Source organism: Montipora capricornis, chromosome 3 (genome assembly GCF_036669925.1).
Source record: "Montipora capricornis isolate CH-2021 chromosome 3, ASM3666992v2, whole genome shotgun sequence".
NCBI lineage: Eukaryota > Metazoa > Cnidaria > Anthozoa > Scleractinia > Acroporidae > Montipora > Montipora capricornis.
In genome coordinates, this window is record NC_090885.1 from 67,382,438 (window position 1) to 67,397,437 (window position 15,000).

Sequence of the window (15,000 nt, forward strand, 5' to 3'; positions counted from 1 at the left end):
GTTTTGCAAGAATTACACTGGTTGCCAGTTAGCTATACAATACATTTTAAAATTTTACCCTTAAGTTTTAAAGCACTAAATGGTATGACACCAGCTTATATTAGCGATTTAATTAATAGACCAAATTAGAGAGATTATCGCTGAGGGTTTAGGAAACAACCATGGTTATTCATTTAAGAAAGTTGATTAGAAAAGATTGGAAGAAGAAACTAGGAAAGTAAATAAGGCAATTAAGCATGTGGCGACAAAGGACATAACTGAATCAAACAATCTGATCAAAGCTGGTAGTATATGGGTTGCAAGACAGTTGGGTCAAAAAAAGCCGATGAGAGGTAAGAAAGTGGAACCATGGTGGAAAAGAAGAATCGAGGGAGATGTTAAGAGAATAAGGAGGGAAGTGAACATATTGGAGAGGGAAAAACGAGGAGAAATCAAATCAAAACGGAAGGTTAAAGAACTGGAAAATAAATACAACATTAAAAAAAGGGGCTAACATTGGTAATTGAAGAACGTAAACAAAAGTTGCTGGCAAAGAGTGCAAAAATCAAACGATACGAACAAAGAATAACACAATACAGACAAAATCGGTTGTTTGAGACTGACCAGAAAAAGGTCTATGAAGAATTAAACGGGGAATTTAATGGTTAAAGTGTGATAGCTGATGCTGAAGAGAGTAAGAGTTTTTGGAGTGGTATTTTGGGGGTGGAAAAGGAACATAACCGAACAGCGGACTGCATGTTGCATGACAATAACGAATGCTGTGCATGCTCAATGTAAACTCACTGCTGGGAGGGAAGTAATTCAAGGGTGATATTGGCTCCCTCAATGTATCATCCAAGATGCATTGCGCGCCACCTTGTAGTCGAAAGAACACTAATGCTTGTTATGCAATTAACTCGATACCCAAGTTCGTTTTTAGCAAGGCGAGCATGGCCTTTTAAGCGTGTATAGCGTGTATGGACTGAATGTCTAATAACACTGTTGAAGTCCTTTTCCAGCTACTGCTGCTGCTGCTGCTACTACTACTTAAAATAATAATAATGATAATAATAATAATAATAATTTATTATTATTATTATTATTATTATCATTAAAAATTATTTTTTAAAGTGTATTATTTTAATATCATTGTCAATATTACTTGTAGTAAGGATATTCAGTCATACACGCTAAACACGCCATGCTCAAATAGAACTTTGAGGACAAGTTCCAGTGGATTAGGTTCTTTGGATATTCAGTCAGATACGCCATGCACGCTAAAGACGCCATACACGCGATGCTTAAGGAGAAGTTTGACGAGAAGTTTCAGCGGAGTAGATTGATTGGATATTCAGCCGACACACGGGCTGGGTACATGCTAAACACGCAATTTCCGAGGGAAAAAAAGCCAAGCTGTGACAGAAAGAAAGAAAGCAAGAAAGGAAGGAAGGAAGGAAGGAAAGAAAGAAGAAAGAAAGATCGTTTCCCTTATTTCTTGGTTCCCTCCTCATTTCGGAATGAAAGGTGATAAGAAATCGCACCCAACACCCAAGATGCATTATGCACCGCTTCGTGACCAAAAATATCCCCGGTGAGCCAAAAACACCGAAGAGCCAATCAGGAGGGAGGGTAATGAGGGATAGGGTAGGGAGGATGTGTTCGGAATAAAATAATAAAATGAAAACGAGATATCGAGAGCGTGTGCGTGTGTTTGAATATATTTTGGCCATACGCGCCATACAGGGTTAAAGAGAGGGAGGGATAATGACCAACAGGAAGCACTAGAAATATCCAAGGTGATGGTCAAGAAGCAATGTAAGAAAATTCCAAATTGGAAAGCTCCTGGTTGGGATGGCGTTCAGGGGTTTTGGATTAAAAGACTGGATACGATGCATGGCAGAATTGCGAGCCAACTCAATGAAATTTTAAACGGAACAGCCAGGTTACCTGAATGGATGACTTATGGCAGGACAGTCGTATGCCGAAAAGATCCTGCTAATAGTATTACAGCCGATAATTTTAGACCGATATCCTGCCTACTTCTGATGTGGAAGCTAACAACACGAATACTTGCTGATAACATGTATGCCTACCTTGAGAGGGAAAGGATATTACCTGAGGAACAGAAGGGGTGCCACAAGGGAAGGCGTGGAACTAAGGACCAACTCTTAATTGACAAGGCTATTCTAAAGGATTGCAGGAAAAGACACACAAATCTGGCGATGGCTTGGATTGATTATCGGAAAGCATATGATATGGTGCTGCATAGCTGGATTGTCGAGTGTTTGGAGATGTTTGGTATACCTGAGAATGTGAAAAAGTTTCTGATTGATAGTATGAAGACATGGAAAATAGAGTTAACATGATCCGGCGAGAGGTTAGGAGTTTTTCACATTAGAGGAGGGATTTTTCAAGGGGACAGTTTGTCACAACTACTATTTGTGTTAAGCATGATTTCATTAACATTGATTTTGAGAAAATCAACAGCAGGTTATCTTGCCAAGGAATTTAAGGTGAACCATCTTCTTTTCATGGATGACTTGAAACTGTTTGGGAAAAGTGAGGACCAAATAGATTCATTAGTACAAACTGTGCAATTGTTTAGCGAGGACATTGGAATGGAATTTGGGTTGAAGAAGTGTGGTGTGTTGTTAATGAAAAGAGGAAAGAAGGTGAGATTCGATGGTATTACCCTTTTTGATGGCCAAATAATGAGAGAAATTGAGGACGAAGGGTATAAATATTTAGCGATTCTTGAGGTGGATATGATGAGGGAAAAGGAGATGAAAAAACGAATTGGGAGAGAGTACAAGAGAAGGTTGAAGCTTGTGTTGAAATCAAAATTGAATGGAAAGAACAAAATTAACGATATTAACACCTGGGCAGTCTCTGCACGGAGGTACGGAGCAGGTATTATAAGATGGAAAGGTACTGACAATGAATGGTGCTTTTCATCCAAAGAGCAATGTTGATAGGTTGTATGTGTTAAGGGTGAATGGAGGCCGGGGACTGATAAACTGTGAGGGATGTGTGAGACGTGAGGAAAACAGTTTAGGATGGTATGTGAAGAATTCTCTGGAAGTCCTGCTGCAAGGGGTAAGGGCTACTAGTGTAATTAGGAGTGAGGAAACAGTGAGCAAAGAAGAAGAAATACCTGAAACGACGCATGTAGAAGAATCGTGGAGCTGGTTGCGAAAAGCAGACTTGAAGATCCAAACAGAAGGACTTATTTGTGCAGGCCAAGAACAAGCCCTTACGACTAACTATGTAAAATACCATTGTCGCGTTGGGGGAATACTATCACAGCTGGACTAAAGAACAGGACTTACAATGGAACTTTTAATAAAAGTGAAGCGAGCTACGAGACACACGATTGTGTGAGGCTGAGGGCCTGGTTACATATCTGGGGGGGACCTGGTGTCTAGCAGTGTCACGCATGACACGCCACATCCTCTTCTCTTTAACAAAAAAAAAGAAACAAACATAAACAACGTTTCCTACGTGCTCAATCTAGAAACCCTTAAGTGTCTCAAGTGTTCAAAGATTGTTTAAGTAAAATCAACGTTCGCTCAGATCAATGTTCCTTTAGCACAAATCATAATCTTCTTGCCAGACAGGCGGGCGTCTTACACGACCAGAGCGTCTTGGTTCAAAACTCGGGAGGGTCTCCGACATTTCCTCCGGTTCACCGGGTGCTGGGAACGGTAAGGCATTTTCTGGATGCACTCTTGTACTTGTGCTCTGCTCCGGCTCGTGTTCTTGCCTTGGTGTGGAGAGCGAGCTACTTTCCTCCAGTGCCGGAGTCGGAAATCACTTCCTCAGCACCGTTCCTGGGCGGTGGTTCTGGAGTAGAGCGCAGTTGGCGTCGGTTTCTGCGATAGGTTCGGCCTTCAACTTCAACTTCATAAGAGCGCCTGCCGAGAGAACGGGTGCAGACCCCGAGACTCCATTTTTGTTCACCTGGAAGCTTCATTCGGACAGTATCTCCAACCAGCAAGGGGTGCAGGTTCTTTGTGCCTCGGTTGTACTGCATTGATTGCACTCTTTTCTGTGCTTCCAGGTTTTTTCTGGTTGTCACTTGGTCAGCAGAAGGCTTAAGCAGCTTCTCGGAGGTCGGCAGTAGTGTGCGAGTGCGTCGACCCATCAGCTTTTGAACGGGTGAGGTGCCAAATCCCTCGCTTGGGGTGTTTCACCAATCTAGAATTGCCAGTAAGGGATCTTTCTTGTCCTCCTTTGCTTTCCTTAACAGTCCTTTATACGTTTTGACAGCATTTTCCGCTTTACCGTTTGACTGTGGATATCGCGGACTCGACGTTCTGTGCTCGAACTTCCATGTACTGGCAAACTTTGCAAATGCTTCGTCGGCGAATTCACGGCCATTGTCAGTGATTACTACCTCGGGAATCCCATGACGAGCAAACTGCACCTTGAATTGCGTAATCACAGCGTGTGCCGTCTTCGTGTGAATCTCCGCGACTTCAAAGTAGTTGGACCAGAAATCTACTAGGATCAGGAATGTTTGATGTCCCAATTCAAACAAATCTGATGCAATCTTTTCCCATGGGCGAAAGGGCAAGTCATGAGGGTTCAGCTCTTCCCGAGCCTGTGCTGGTCTATACGTCTGGCAGGTGGAACATCTTGAGACAAAATCACGGATCTCCGCACTCATTCCTGGCCAGTATAATATTTCGCGTGCACGACGAATGCAACCTCCAATGCCAACGTGACTGCTGTGTATCTGATTCAGCATGTCCTTACGAAGCGATCGATGTACTACCAGCTGCTCACCACGGAAAACCAGCCCTTGAGACTCAATCAGCTCACTGCGCTCATCATAGTAAGGGCGAACAGCAGGCGGGCAGTGTTTCTTCTCTGGCCACCCTTGGGCAATAATACGAATTAACTCCTGGATCTCAGGGTCTGCAGCTATTTGCTCCCGGAACACATCTTGCTTGGGGGTGTCCACTTGCACATGTTCTTCATTGTCTACCGTCTCGAGGGCGCGAATCTCACAGGGCTCTGAATGAGCTTCTTCTGTTGTTTTCACGTAGGCTCGACTAAGTGTATCAGCAATATACATGAGGTGCCCTTTCTTGTATTGTACATCTAGGTTGTATTTCTGTAACGCCAGACGCATGCGCTGTAGACGCTTGGGTGACTTGTGGATCTCTTTCTTAAACACAGATTTCGGTGGCTCGTGGTCACTTTCAACAGTTACTGTTACAGTTACAGACAATGGCCAGCATTTCTTTTTCGATTTGCGCATAGCGCATTTCTGTGTCAGTCAGGGCACGGGACGGTCATCTTGCAGAAGAACTGCTCCTAAACCAGACTGGCTAGCATCGCATTGCACAGTGACAGGTTTGCGAACATCATAATACTTGAGCACAGGCGCCTCGGTAAAGAACTTCTTTATGGTCGCGATGGCTACGGAGTGCTGCTCCAGCCACTGGAACTCCACATCTTTGTCCTCCAGACGTCTGAGGGGCTCAGTCATCTCTGAAAGGTGGGGCATAAACTTTGAGAGGTACGTGACCATCCCTAGAAACCTCTTCAACGCAGGCCGGTCTTCGGGTTCAGGCAGCTGCAATATGGCTTGAATCTTGTCGTGGTCGGGTTTGAGGCCCTCTGAGGTGAGTAGGTGCCCCATAAATTTCACACTGGACTGATGTCGACGTACTTTCGCTCGATTCAACTTCAGGTTCCACTGGCGACACTTCTCCAGGAACGCGCGTTCATTACTCTCCAGGCTCAGGTTTACTTTGTCGTCAGTAGTGCCAAATCCAGCAATCAAGAAGTCGTCCGCAATAACTTCCACCCCCTCAAGGTCCTCCACAAATTAATACATCGTGCGTTGCCAAATCTCCGGTGCTGAGCAGATCCCAAAGGGCATCCTCTTCCACCTATAACGCCCAAATGGTGTGTTAAAGGTGGTTTTGTAACTGCAGTCGGTGTCAAGACGTTTCTGCCAAAAACCATCTTTAGCATTCACCACAGTGAATTTCTTTGCTTGGGTAAGCCTGGCCACTACTTCTTCCACAGTGGGCAATTGATAATGCTCGCGACGGATGGCTTTGTTAAGATCACGGGGATCAAGGCATATGCGCAGCTTGTTTGGCTTGGCCACCATTAACATGCTGGAAACCCACGCGGTAGGCTCATTAACTGGTGCGATGACGTCACTTTCTACCATTTCGTCTAGCTTACTCTTGATTTGCTCCCTTAAAGCGACTGGAACACGGCGAGGTGGATGGACCACCGGCCGTACTGTGTCGTCAGTTGCTATGTGGTACTCTCCTGGGAGGTCTCCCAGTCCTTCAAATACATCCTTAAACTCTTCTAATAAATCAGGGGCTACGGTCGTGGAACCGACTCTCGGCGTGGGGAAAAACATGTCGTCACTGTCGTTAATCGAGATAAGCCCCAGATCCATACACGCTTGGTAGGATAAAAGTGGTGCTAGGTCATCTTCAGTGATGTTAAACTGCAATACGGTGGCATGTCCACGGCGCCATGTAGGAATGTCAGCAAAGCCAAGGATTTTGAAACGTTCGTTAGTGTACCTTTTGATAAACTTGTGGGAGCAGAACTTGACGTGCTGCATTTCCGTATCCGCGGGCGCGCTTATATTCTTTCAGAGACAGAAGGTTGTATTCTGCGCCAGTATCCAGTTGGAAAGTTACTTGACTCTCAGTTGACTGCGTACCAACTCCCATTGTGATCATCGCGTGCGAGCCAGCCCCAACTTGGCTTATTCGGAAAACCTCCTCTGGTATTTGTACATTATTTACTTGCGGGTTGCCTAAACGGCACTTAGACTGGAAGTGGTTCTTTTGGCCGCACTTACGGCAGGTTTGCCCATAGGCGGGACACTGGCGAGTAGCATGATGGTAACCACAAAAACGACATTCCGGTCGGTGGCCAGTTGAGTCCCGTGTCTTTCTTTGGTTCTGCCGGGTCCGTCGGACCACACCAACCACCTCCTCAGGTGCACTGCTCATCATCTTGAGCTGTTGACTGGTCTGTTCAGCCGCTTTGCATACGTCTAATGCTTTCTGTAAAGTCAAGTCAGTGGCTCGTAATAGCCGTTCTCGGACCTTGTCGTCACGAATGCCTAGGACCAATCGATCGCGTAAAATTTCGTTGGGCGTGATGCCATCGTGAGCACAGTTCTTCGCAATCATGCGGAGCTCGGTTACGTAAGCGGCAATGCTCTCGCCAGCTTCCTGTTTTCTGTTATTGAAGCGATATCTTTGGTAAATTACTTGTGTACGTGGTTCACAATACTCGTCGAATTTCGCCAGCACGTCCTTCATTTTGTCATCCTGTTCGCCTTCTCTCCAGGTAAACGTATCGAAAATCTTGACCGCGTGCTCGCCGATGACAGAGAGTAACGTCGAAACTCGCACGAGGTCAGATTGTTGATAAATCCCGGCGGCGATTTCGTAACGCTGCCATATTTTCTTCCACTGTTTCCAACGTGTGGCTAGGTTATCATCAATTACGAGAGGTTTCGGCAGTGGAAGATTCGCTGGTGGCATTATCAGTGGCGCAGCCGCGTGTTCTTCGGTGTCGGGCATCTTTGCGAAATACAGTATGGCGCCGATCAGATGCGAATATCCTCTTACCCTGTCGGCTTTGTTCTTGTCCTTTTCGGCGTGAATTCGTCTTGCTTCTCCTCTAGCAAAGAGGTCGACTCACTTCTGACACCATGTCCCAGTGGGGGAATACTATCACAGCTGGACTAAAGAACAGAACTTACAATGGAACTTTTAATAAAAGTGAAGCGAGCTACGAGACACATGATTGTGTGAGGCTGAGGGCCTGGTTACATATCTGGGGGGGGAGGGGGGCCTGGTGTCTCGCAGTCTAGCAGTGTCACGCATGACACGCCACAACCATATTGACAAAACGGTGGAATCCCCATTATGTAGGCGCAGAAAGGTGAGAGCGTACACCATATTGTCTGTGAGTGTAAAAAGCTGGCCCAAAGGGAATACAAACAGAGACATGACGTTGCTAAAGTAGTTCATTGGAAGTTGTGTGAGAAATATCATCTGGAAAAGAAGGATACGTGGTACGAACACGCACCGGACAGTGTAAGTGAAAACGATGAGGTTAAACTACTGTGGGACGAGAACATACAGTGTGATCATGTCATTGAAGCCTGAAGACCTTACATTGTAGTTGTAAATAAACAGGAGAGAAAGTGCACTATCATTGATATTGCCGTACCAGCGGATAAAAGAATTGGTGAAAAGAAGAATGAGAAAGTTGAAAAGTACCAGGACCTTAAAAGAGAAATTGCAAGAATGTGGAACATGAGAACTTTGCAGGTGGTACCAATTGTTGTAGGATCATTGGGAAGTGTAACATAAAACTTGGACAAGTGGATGGGAAAGTTGAATGTCAAAATTAGTATTTCATTACTACCGAAAACTACGTTACTGGGAACGGCGAGGATTTTGAGACTAGTCTTGGAGCTCTAGAGTAAGAAGAAAACTCTAAGGGACCTTTGGTTTTTCGGCTATGACCCGCTCCCTTAGGAAGCAAACCGGAAAAAAGATCATCCAGTTCACAAAGATAAAAATAATAATAATAATAACAATAATAATAATACATATTATTATTATTATTATTATTATTATTATTATTATTATTATTATTATTAATACTATTATTGCTATGTAACATCACAAGCCTAAAAGGTGCTTCTGGCCTGGTCAATTATTTCCCTTAAGAGCGAGTAACAAGTTCGTAAAGTTTCCAAGGGAGTCCTCTCCTGGTTCCCTAAAGGGACAAAATGTTTCACAGGAGTCTAGCCGTTTCCAACAGAGCAGTTTTCTGGATCACTTCAAGTCTGATGGACTCAGTGGCGGAGCCAGGGGGAGGGTCCGGACCCCCCTTCCCTAACCGAATTTTATTTTTTACTACTTGTTTGAGTCTAAAATTCTCGCATCTGCAGGGCCGCCTATTATTACACAACTGGTTGACATGTTTTTTGATGGAGACTCATTCTATTTTGCCACTACCTCTCTGTGTCTGTGTCTGTGTCTGCCTCTTTCATTCTCGTAACCGTCTGGAGGATCTCTGTACATAAAGAGGAAGTAAGTTTTTTTTTTAAGTCGTGTTTTTCTCTTGTTTAGAAAAAAAACCACTTCAAAGACTAGCTGTTTATAAAACATTTCACAAGTGGTTGTTAGAAATTTTGGGGTTTTTCCGCAAAAACCTTTTCGGGTCTTTGAAGAATAGCGCCTTTAATCTGTGCTTGTCAGCGGAGGTTACTATAGTGATGAAATCGCTTACCTTCCTCTACCTGGTCTAGAAGGTACCTTTGGCGGCTCGATACCTGAAAAAAATGGACAGGGAAGATATTTGTGAGACGGGCCCTACGGTTTGTAATCCTTATCCGAGACCCTGAGTGTTGGTCCGGCCGCAGTCGAACTCCCGACCTCCCGCATGGCAGCCCGATGCTCAACCAACTGAGCCACCGGTGCGTACACTCACTCTAGCCATCTCTGCATCTATGACCCATTACTGCTTGCTGTCGTAGCGTTTTTGTAAGAGTTAGACTCGACGTTTAGATCTTGTTTTATGGCTGGGACTTGTGTTTACGAACCCTCCTTTAATTTTGCGCATGCGTTAAGGGGGTCTACGCCCTCCAACGGTCACCACTAAGGTTATCATCGAGTCTTCGATCTTATCATCAACCGGTAACAAATATTCTGTGCAGTATCATGTGAGCTTACCCTTCCAGATTCTGAGTTTGGGCTCGGGCGAGTCAAGTAAGTTCCCAATGGTTCTGCCTCCAAGGCTCTGCAAAGTGGACACGTAGAGTGAATTTTTTAGAACAATTTAAGACAGCAAGCAAGTTAAAGGAGATTTCTTTATTGATCGATGAAACTTGTTCCTGCGTTTCGTGGATTATGAGCGCGAGTGATATTTTGAAAGTTCTCAAAATTGCACGCAAGAGAGAACTTTCTAAACATTCAAACCATCAAGAGCAAGTTCATAAGATTTCTTTATTACTATACTCCATCGCCGTGTTTCCATAGCAACTGCCGTATTGCACTCTATAACCTCTGTTGCACTTTATGACCTAATTATCCATTCGTCATTGCCCAATCAGAAACGTGACATTCTTTTGAGTACATAATACTGTAAGCAGAAAATTCGCAAAATAGTTATGATCACACAAAAGTTCGTTTTCAAGTGATGTTTGCGTTAAAACACTTATGACCGAGCAAACCTTTATTTTTATACCAGACAAACTTTTACCTTGCAAACATCGCGCTTTGCCCCTATATTTGTTCTCAGATTGAATCCGTTTTGACCAACCCTGCACAATTCTTTTAATTATTTACTTATGTATATACAATGACTATAAGTCAATTGAAATGCATGTATAATAACCAAAACAAATCCTAACCTGACCCTAATTTCTCTCTATGCTTAATTTAGGCTCCAAAGAAAGTTTCTTCAATTCATGTAAACGGTGCGTATTCAACCTAGGTAAAATCAGGATCACCAATTTGACCTGGTTAGAGAACAGATTTTACCGGCAACATATTCACCTTGCTGCTTCTTCCTTCGTCATTTCTGTGCTATAAGAATTTGGTATAAAAGGAGCACCTCTACTTCGAGAAACCTATAAATTAAAGGGAGTCGCACGTCAAATAAACCCATACGCATTTCGTAGATCTATTTTGATTTCAATAAGTCGACAAGTGGGAACTTAGATTTTGATATCTACAGTTTTTGAGAAGTCATAAAATATCTCCTTTAAAAAATACATCATTTCAGCTTTGTTACCTCTCTGTGTCTGCCTCTTTCATTCTCGCAACCGTCTGGAGGATCTCTGTACATAAAGAAGAAGTAAGTTTTTTTTTAAGTCGTGTTTTTCTCTTGTTTAGAAAAAAAACCACTTCAAAGACTCGCTGTTTATAAAACGTTTCACAAGTGGTTGTTAGAAATTTTGGGGTTTTTCCGCAAAACCTTTTCGGGTCTTTGAAGAAAAGCGCCCTTAATCTGTGCTTGTCAGCGGAGGTTACTATAGTGATGAAATCGCTTACCTTCCTCTACCTGGTCTAGAAGGTACCCTTGGCGGCTTGGTACCTGAAAAAAATATATATAATTGAAGTTGACAATAAATGGCATGGGCTTGCCTTAGTTGTTTCAGCGTGGCTTTGAGAAGGGTCTGTAAGCTGGTAGCTAAAAAAATTGGTTACTGAGCAAGAGAAAATTCTCTTGGCTACAGTTAGTTCTTTTTCTTTCAGCTTCATATAGATAAAATGTGGAGTTTTCTGGTGGTACTTACAGTGGTGGCCAAAATGTCTTGGGAACTTTCAATAATGAGCGCAAAAATCGCTTCAGTAAAACGAGTACCTTGTAGAATATAATCCTTGTCATAGCGGCATCTCAAGTGGCCCCTATCCACCCCGGCCAAGCCATGTTCAAACCAACAGCAGCTTTTCTTAATGTTTCCGGGACTCAAATCAACAACGTTTGGGAGAGGGGGAAAAGTTGTGCCCATGCATTGTCATTGAAACCGCTCGTGCTTTATTGACCATATTGTCCCAACAATTTTGTCAAGGATTGTATAAGTAGATGATCTACATTTCGCATTTAAGTACAACAATTTTCCGACTTTATCGTCGTCCTGAGACTCGCTTTGAAAACGACGTTTCAGTAAATTGGTAAATGCGTGATATTTACTAGTAAACTTACGGTAAAATTCTCGAGCTTCTATCAAGGAATTATTGGTGGTCTGAGACCAGTCACTTACGCTTGACAATATTAAAAAGTACAAATTCTGGTGGACGCACAAACGAATCAGAGATATCGCACACCAGTATGCAATGCTGGTGACGCAAAAACTGCGTATTTGGAGGGTTTAGAAATGACTGCTGAATGCTGTGAAAAAGGCATCTAAAAATGCAAATATCATTCCACTTCGTTGTACCGTAAAGTCCTTTGTCATTGTTGTTTTTGTAGTTGTTGTTGTTGTTGTTGTTGTTGTCGTTGTTTTGATGGGACACTGCAAAGCAAAGTACTATGATAAAAACGCACGTGCTAAACCAAAGCGCTTGACGGCCGCGTTCTCGATGCTGCAGAATCTTTATCACTGAAAAAGAGTGGGAGAGGCCGGATGGCATAAACAACAACATTTTAAATTCAAATCTACTGCAAGAGAGACAACATAATGATTACCTCCTTCGTGAATAAGCGATAAGTTAGGGAGTTGCAACTGTTTAATCACGTTATCGAAATCGTTCCCTTGCGATTGTTTGCTCGTTATGCACGCTTCTGAAGAGCTTCTTGACATTTTTCTCCTGTCAGGTATCCGGCTTGGAGTCGGCAACTCTTGACTACTAGTGCGACGAGGCAAACTCGCCGCAGGCCTGTTCAGTATTTTCAGTATTTGACCTTTTTGTTTGGGAAAAACAGGCGACGAAGAATGTTCTTGATCTTTACCCAGGAATGGTTTAGGTTCAGAAAGAGAATACGGTCTCAGTGGTGTTCGTGTCGTCGTAGGACCAGTGGGAAGTGATGCAGGAGGGCGATCTCTTTTGTCAACTTTCGGTGGAGGGGGAAGGGGTCTCTGCGTTACGTCATGATCATCCCCAATATATGTATAGTCATGCGATTGTCTGCGATTAAAAATAACGGGGAAACGTGTCAAACGTGACCATTCAAAAGCAAACAAACTATTCAAAAGGCTAGACTTCAAGATGGCTCTAAATCTTTTATTCAATTGCATGAAATATTCTCGATCCACATGACTCTCCATGCAGACATAAAACACCCACTTTATACACTAACTGCGTGCGCAGTCTGAGAACTTTGAAACAATGTACGTTGTGTTTGAAGTAAATGTATACATTTGAAGTGCGGGTTTATAGACGAAATAGAGAAGTGATATTCAGCTGGCTTCAACGGGATTGGAAGCCACGCAATTGCCTCTTGTAGACAGCTGAAAATGTTAGGCGGCTTCGAACCCATGAACCTCTGCCATGCCGGTGCAATGCTCTACCGACTGAGCTATAGTAGATGAGCATTGCATCGGCATCGCAGAGGTCATCGGGTTTGAATCTCGTTTAAAGCCGCCTGAATTCAGTGTCTATAAGTGGCAATCGCTTAAATCGTCTAGATACAAGTACGAGGATCACTTCTATCATTTGTCTATATCCCGCACATCGAAGGTATACGTTTATATCATTTAATTAACAATTTCTTGTCTTTTTATGCAACCGTTTTTTTTTTCTTAGGGGGCATTTGCCTGAGACCGGAACGAACTCAGAGCGGCATGAGTTCGTATCGGCCTCCATACATTTCTTTGCTGCGTTTAAATGAAACCGGCCTGACAATGAATATACCTCTTTACAGTTGTGTGCTTAGTTACCTGGCCTTTAAATGAAAGTGAAGCTGGTGTTGACCCTGTTAGGATACAGACCTCCCTCTTTTATGTTAATGATGTTGTTGTCATGCTAATTAGCTGTGTTATGAGCAATGGTTACGCGTCAGACTTTTTCCAGCTCTATAGAGGTGTTCGACAAGGTTGCCCCTTCTCAGGGCTTCTTTTTGTCTTGGCAATTGAGGTGCTTGCCCAAGCAATCAGACTAAATGAAAATGTCTGTGGTTTGAAATTCAGTGAGACTGAATTAAAACTAAGTATGTATGCAGATGACCTTACAGCTTTTATAAAGAATGAGTGCTCTGCCAACCACCGATTCAATATTAATCTCTTTAAATGATTTTGGAACCTGTTCTGCTCTGAAATTAAACTCCTTAAAAACGGAAGTGAAGTGGCTTCGACTTAAGTAAGCACGCTCCATTTCACATTGCGTAGCCATAAGAATATATATTTGCGCTTGATGTCGCCATCGCCTATGACACCACCAACAGTTACAGAATTAATTTCGAAGAAAAGCTTGTGACGCTAAAAAAAGTTTTAAATCAATGGACGACCAGGGATTTAACTCTTATAGGAAGGATTTGTATTGTTAAGACACTCGCCATATCTAAACTAGTTTACAACACGTCTGTTTTTACAGTTCCTCCGAAATTCGCTGAAAATGTCAATGATAATTGTTTCAAATTCATTTGGAACTTTAAGCCAGATAAGGTAAAATGCCACACCCTCATAGGTCCTGTACATAAGGGTGGTGTTAATATGGTTGACTTCACCATGTTGGATAAATCGCTTAAAGCAGCATGGGTTAAACGCTTATGTGAGGCAGATGGCAGTGGATGGTGCTCTGTCTTCTCCTTAGTTACATCTCAATATGGGGGTCGATTTATCTTCGATTGTACTTTGACACACGAGATTTAAATTTGGACCTACATGTGCCAGGAGCTATACTCTAGAAACCCTCCACGGTTAGGGACTACCACCATGAAACTATTTGGAATAACCGTTTTATAAGAATGGACGGGAAACCAGCGTTTTATTCGCTATGGTATAGAAAAGGGGTTATTAAAATCTACTACCTTTTAAACGAAAGCAGAAACTTATCAAGATCCGATTTTCAACAAAAATGCGGTTTGTCAGTGGACTTTCTAACGTATAATGGTCTCCTTTCGATAATTCTGCGATCCCTGATGCATGGAAAAGGTCAGTTCTTAATTAAAAAGAAACTTTTAACAATAGTGACGAACACAACCTTACTTCTGCGAATGTAACTGCCAAAGCTGCTCGTAAAATGCTTGTGTTGGAAAACTCAGACCCCCGAATGTAGAAATCAAACTGGTCAATTATTTCCCTTAAGAGCAAGTAACAAGTTCCTAAAGTTTCCAAGGGAGTCCTCTCCTGATTCCCTAAAGGGACAAAACGTTTCACAGGAGTCTAGCCGTTTCCAACAGAGCAGTTTTCTGGATCACTTCAAGTCTGATGCACTCAGTGGCCAGGGGGAGGGTCCGGACCCCCCTTCCCTAACCGAATTTTACTTTTTACTACTTGTTTGAGTCTAAAATTCTCGCATCTGCAGGATCGCCTATTATTACTCAACTGGTTGACTTGCT

At 43.0% G+C, this 15,000-nt stretch overlaps 1 protein-coding gene across 1 annotated transcript in view; it reads right to left on the reverse strand.

The window, feature by feature from the left end:
- The window catches only part of LOC138043805 (uncharacterized), a 55,117-nt gene that overhangs the window by 15,736 nt on the left and 24,381 nt on the right, over positions 1-15,000 (reverse strand). The window contains exons 11-17 of the mRNA XM_068890260.1: positions 12,190-12,629; positions 11,052-11,094; positions 10,792-10,837; positions 10,554-10,627; positions 9,729-9,795; positions 9,286-9,328; positions 9,012-9,069 (exon numbers count right to left, since the gene is read on the reverse strand). Of these exons, the coding sequence (XP_068746361.1) occupies positions 9,012-9,069; positions 9,286-9,328; positions 9,729-9,795; positions 10,554-10,627; positions 10,792-10,837; positions 11,052-11,094; positions 12,190-12,629 (771 nt within the window). The remainder of the gene's footprint in view (positions 1-9,011; positions 9,070-9,285; positions 9,329-9,728; positions 9,796-10,553; positions 10,628-10,791; positions 10,838-11,051; positions 11,095-12,189; positions 12,630-15,000) is intronic.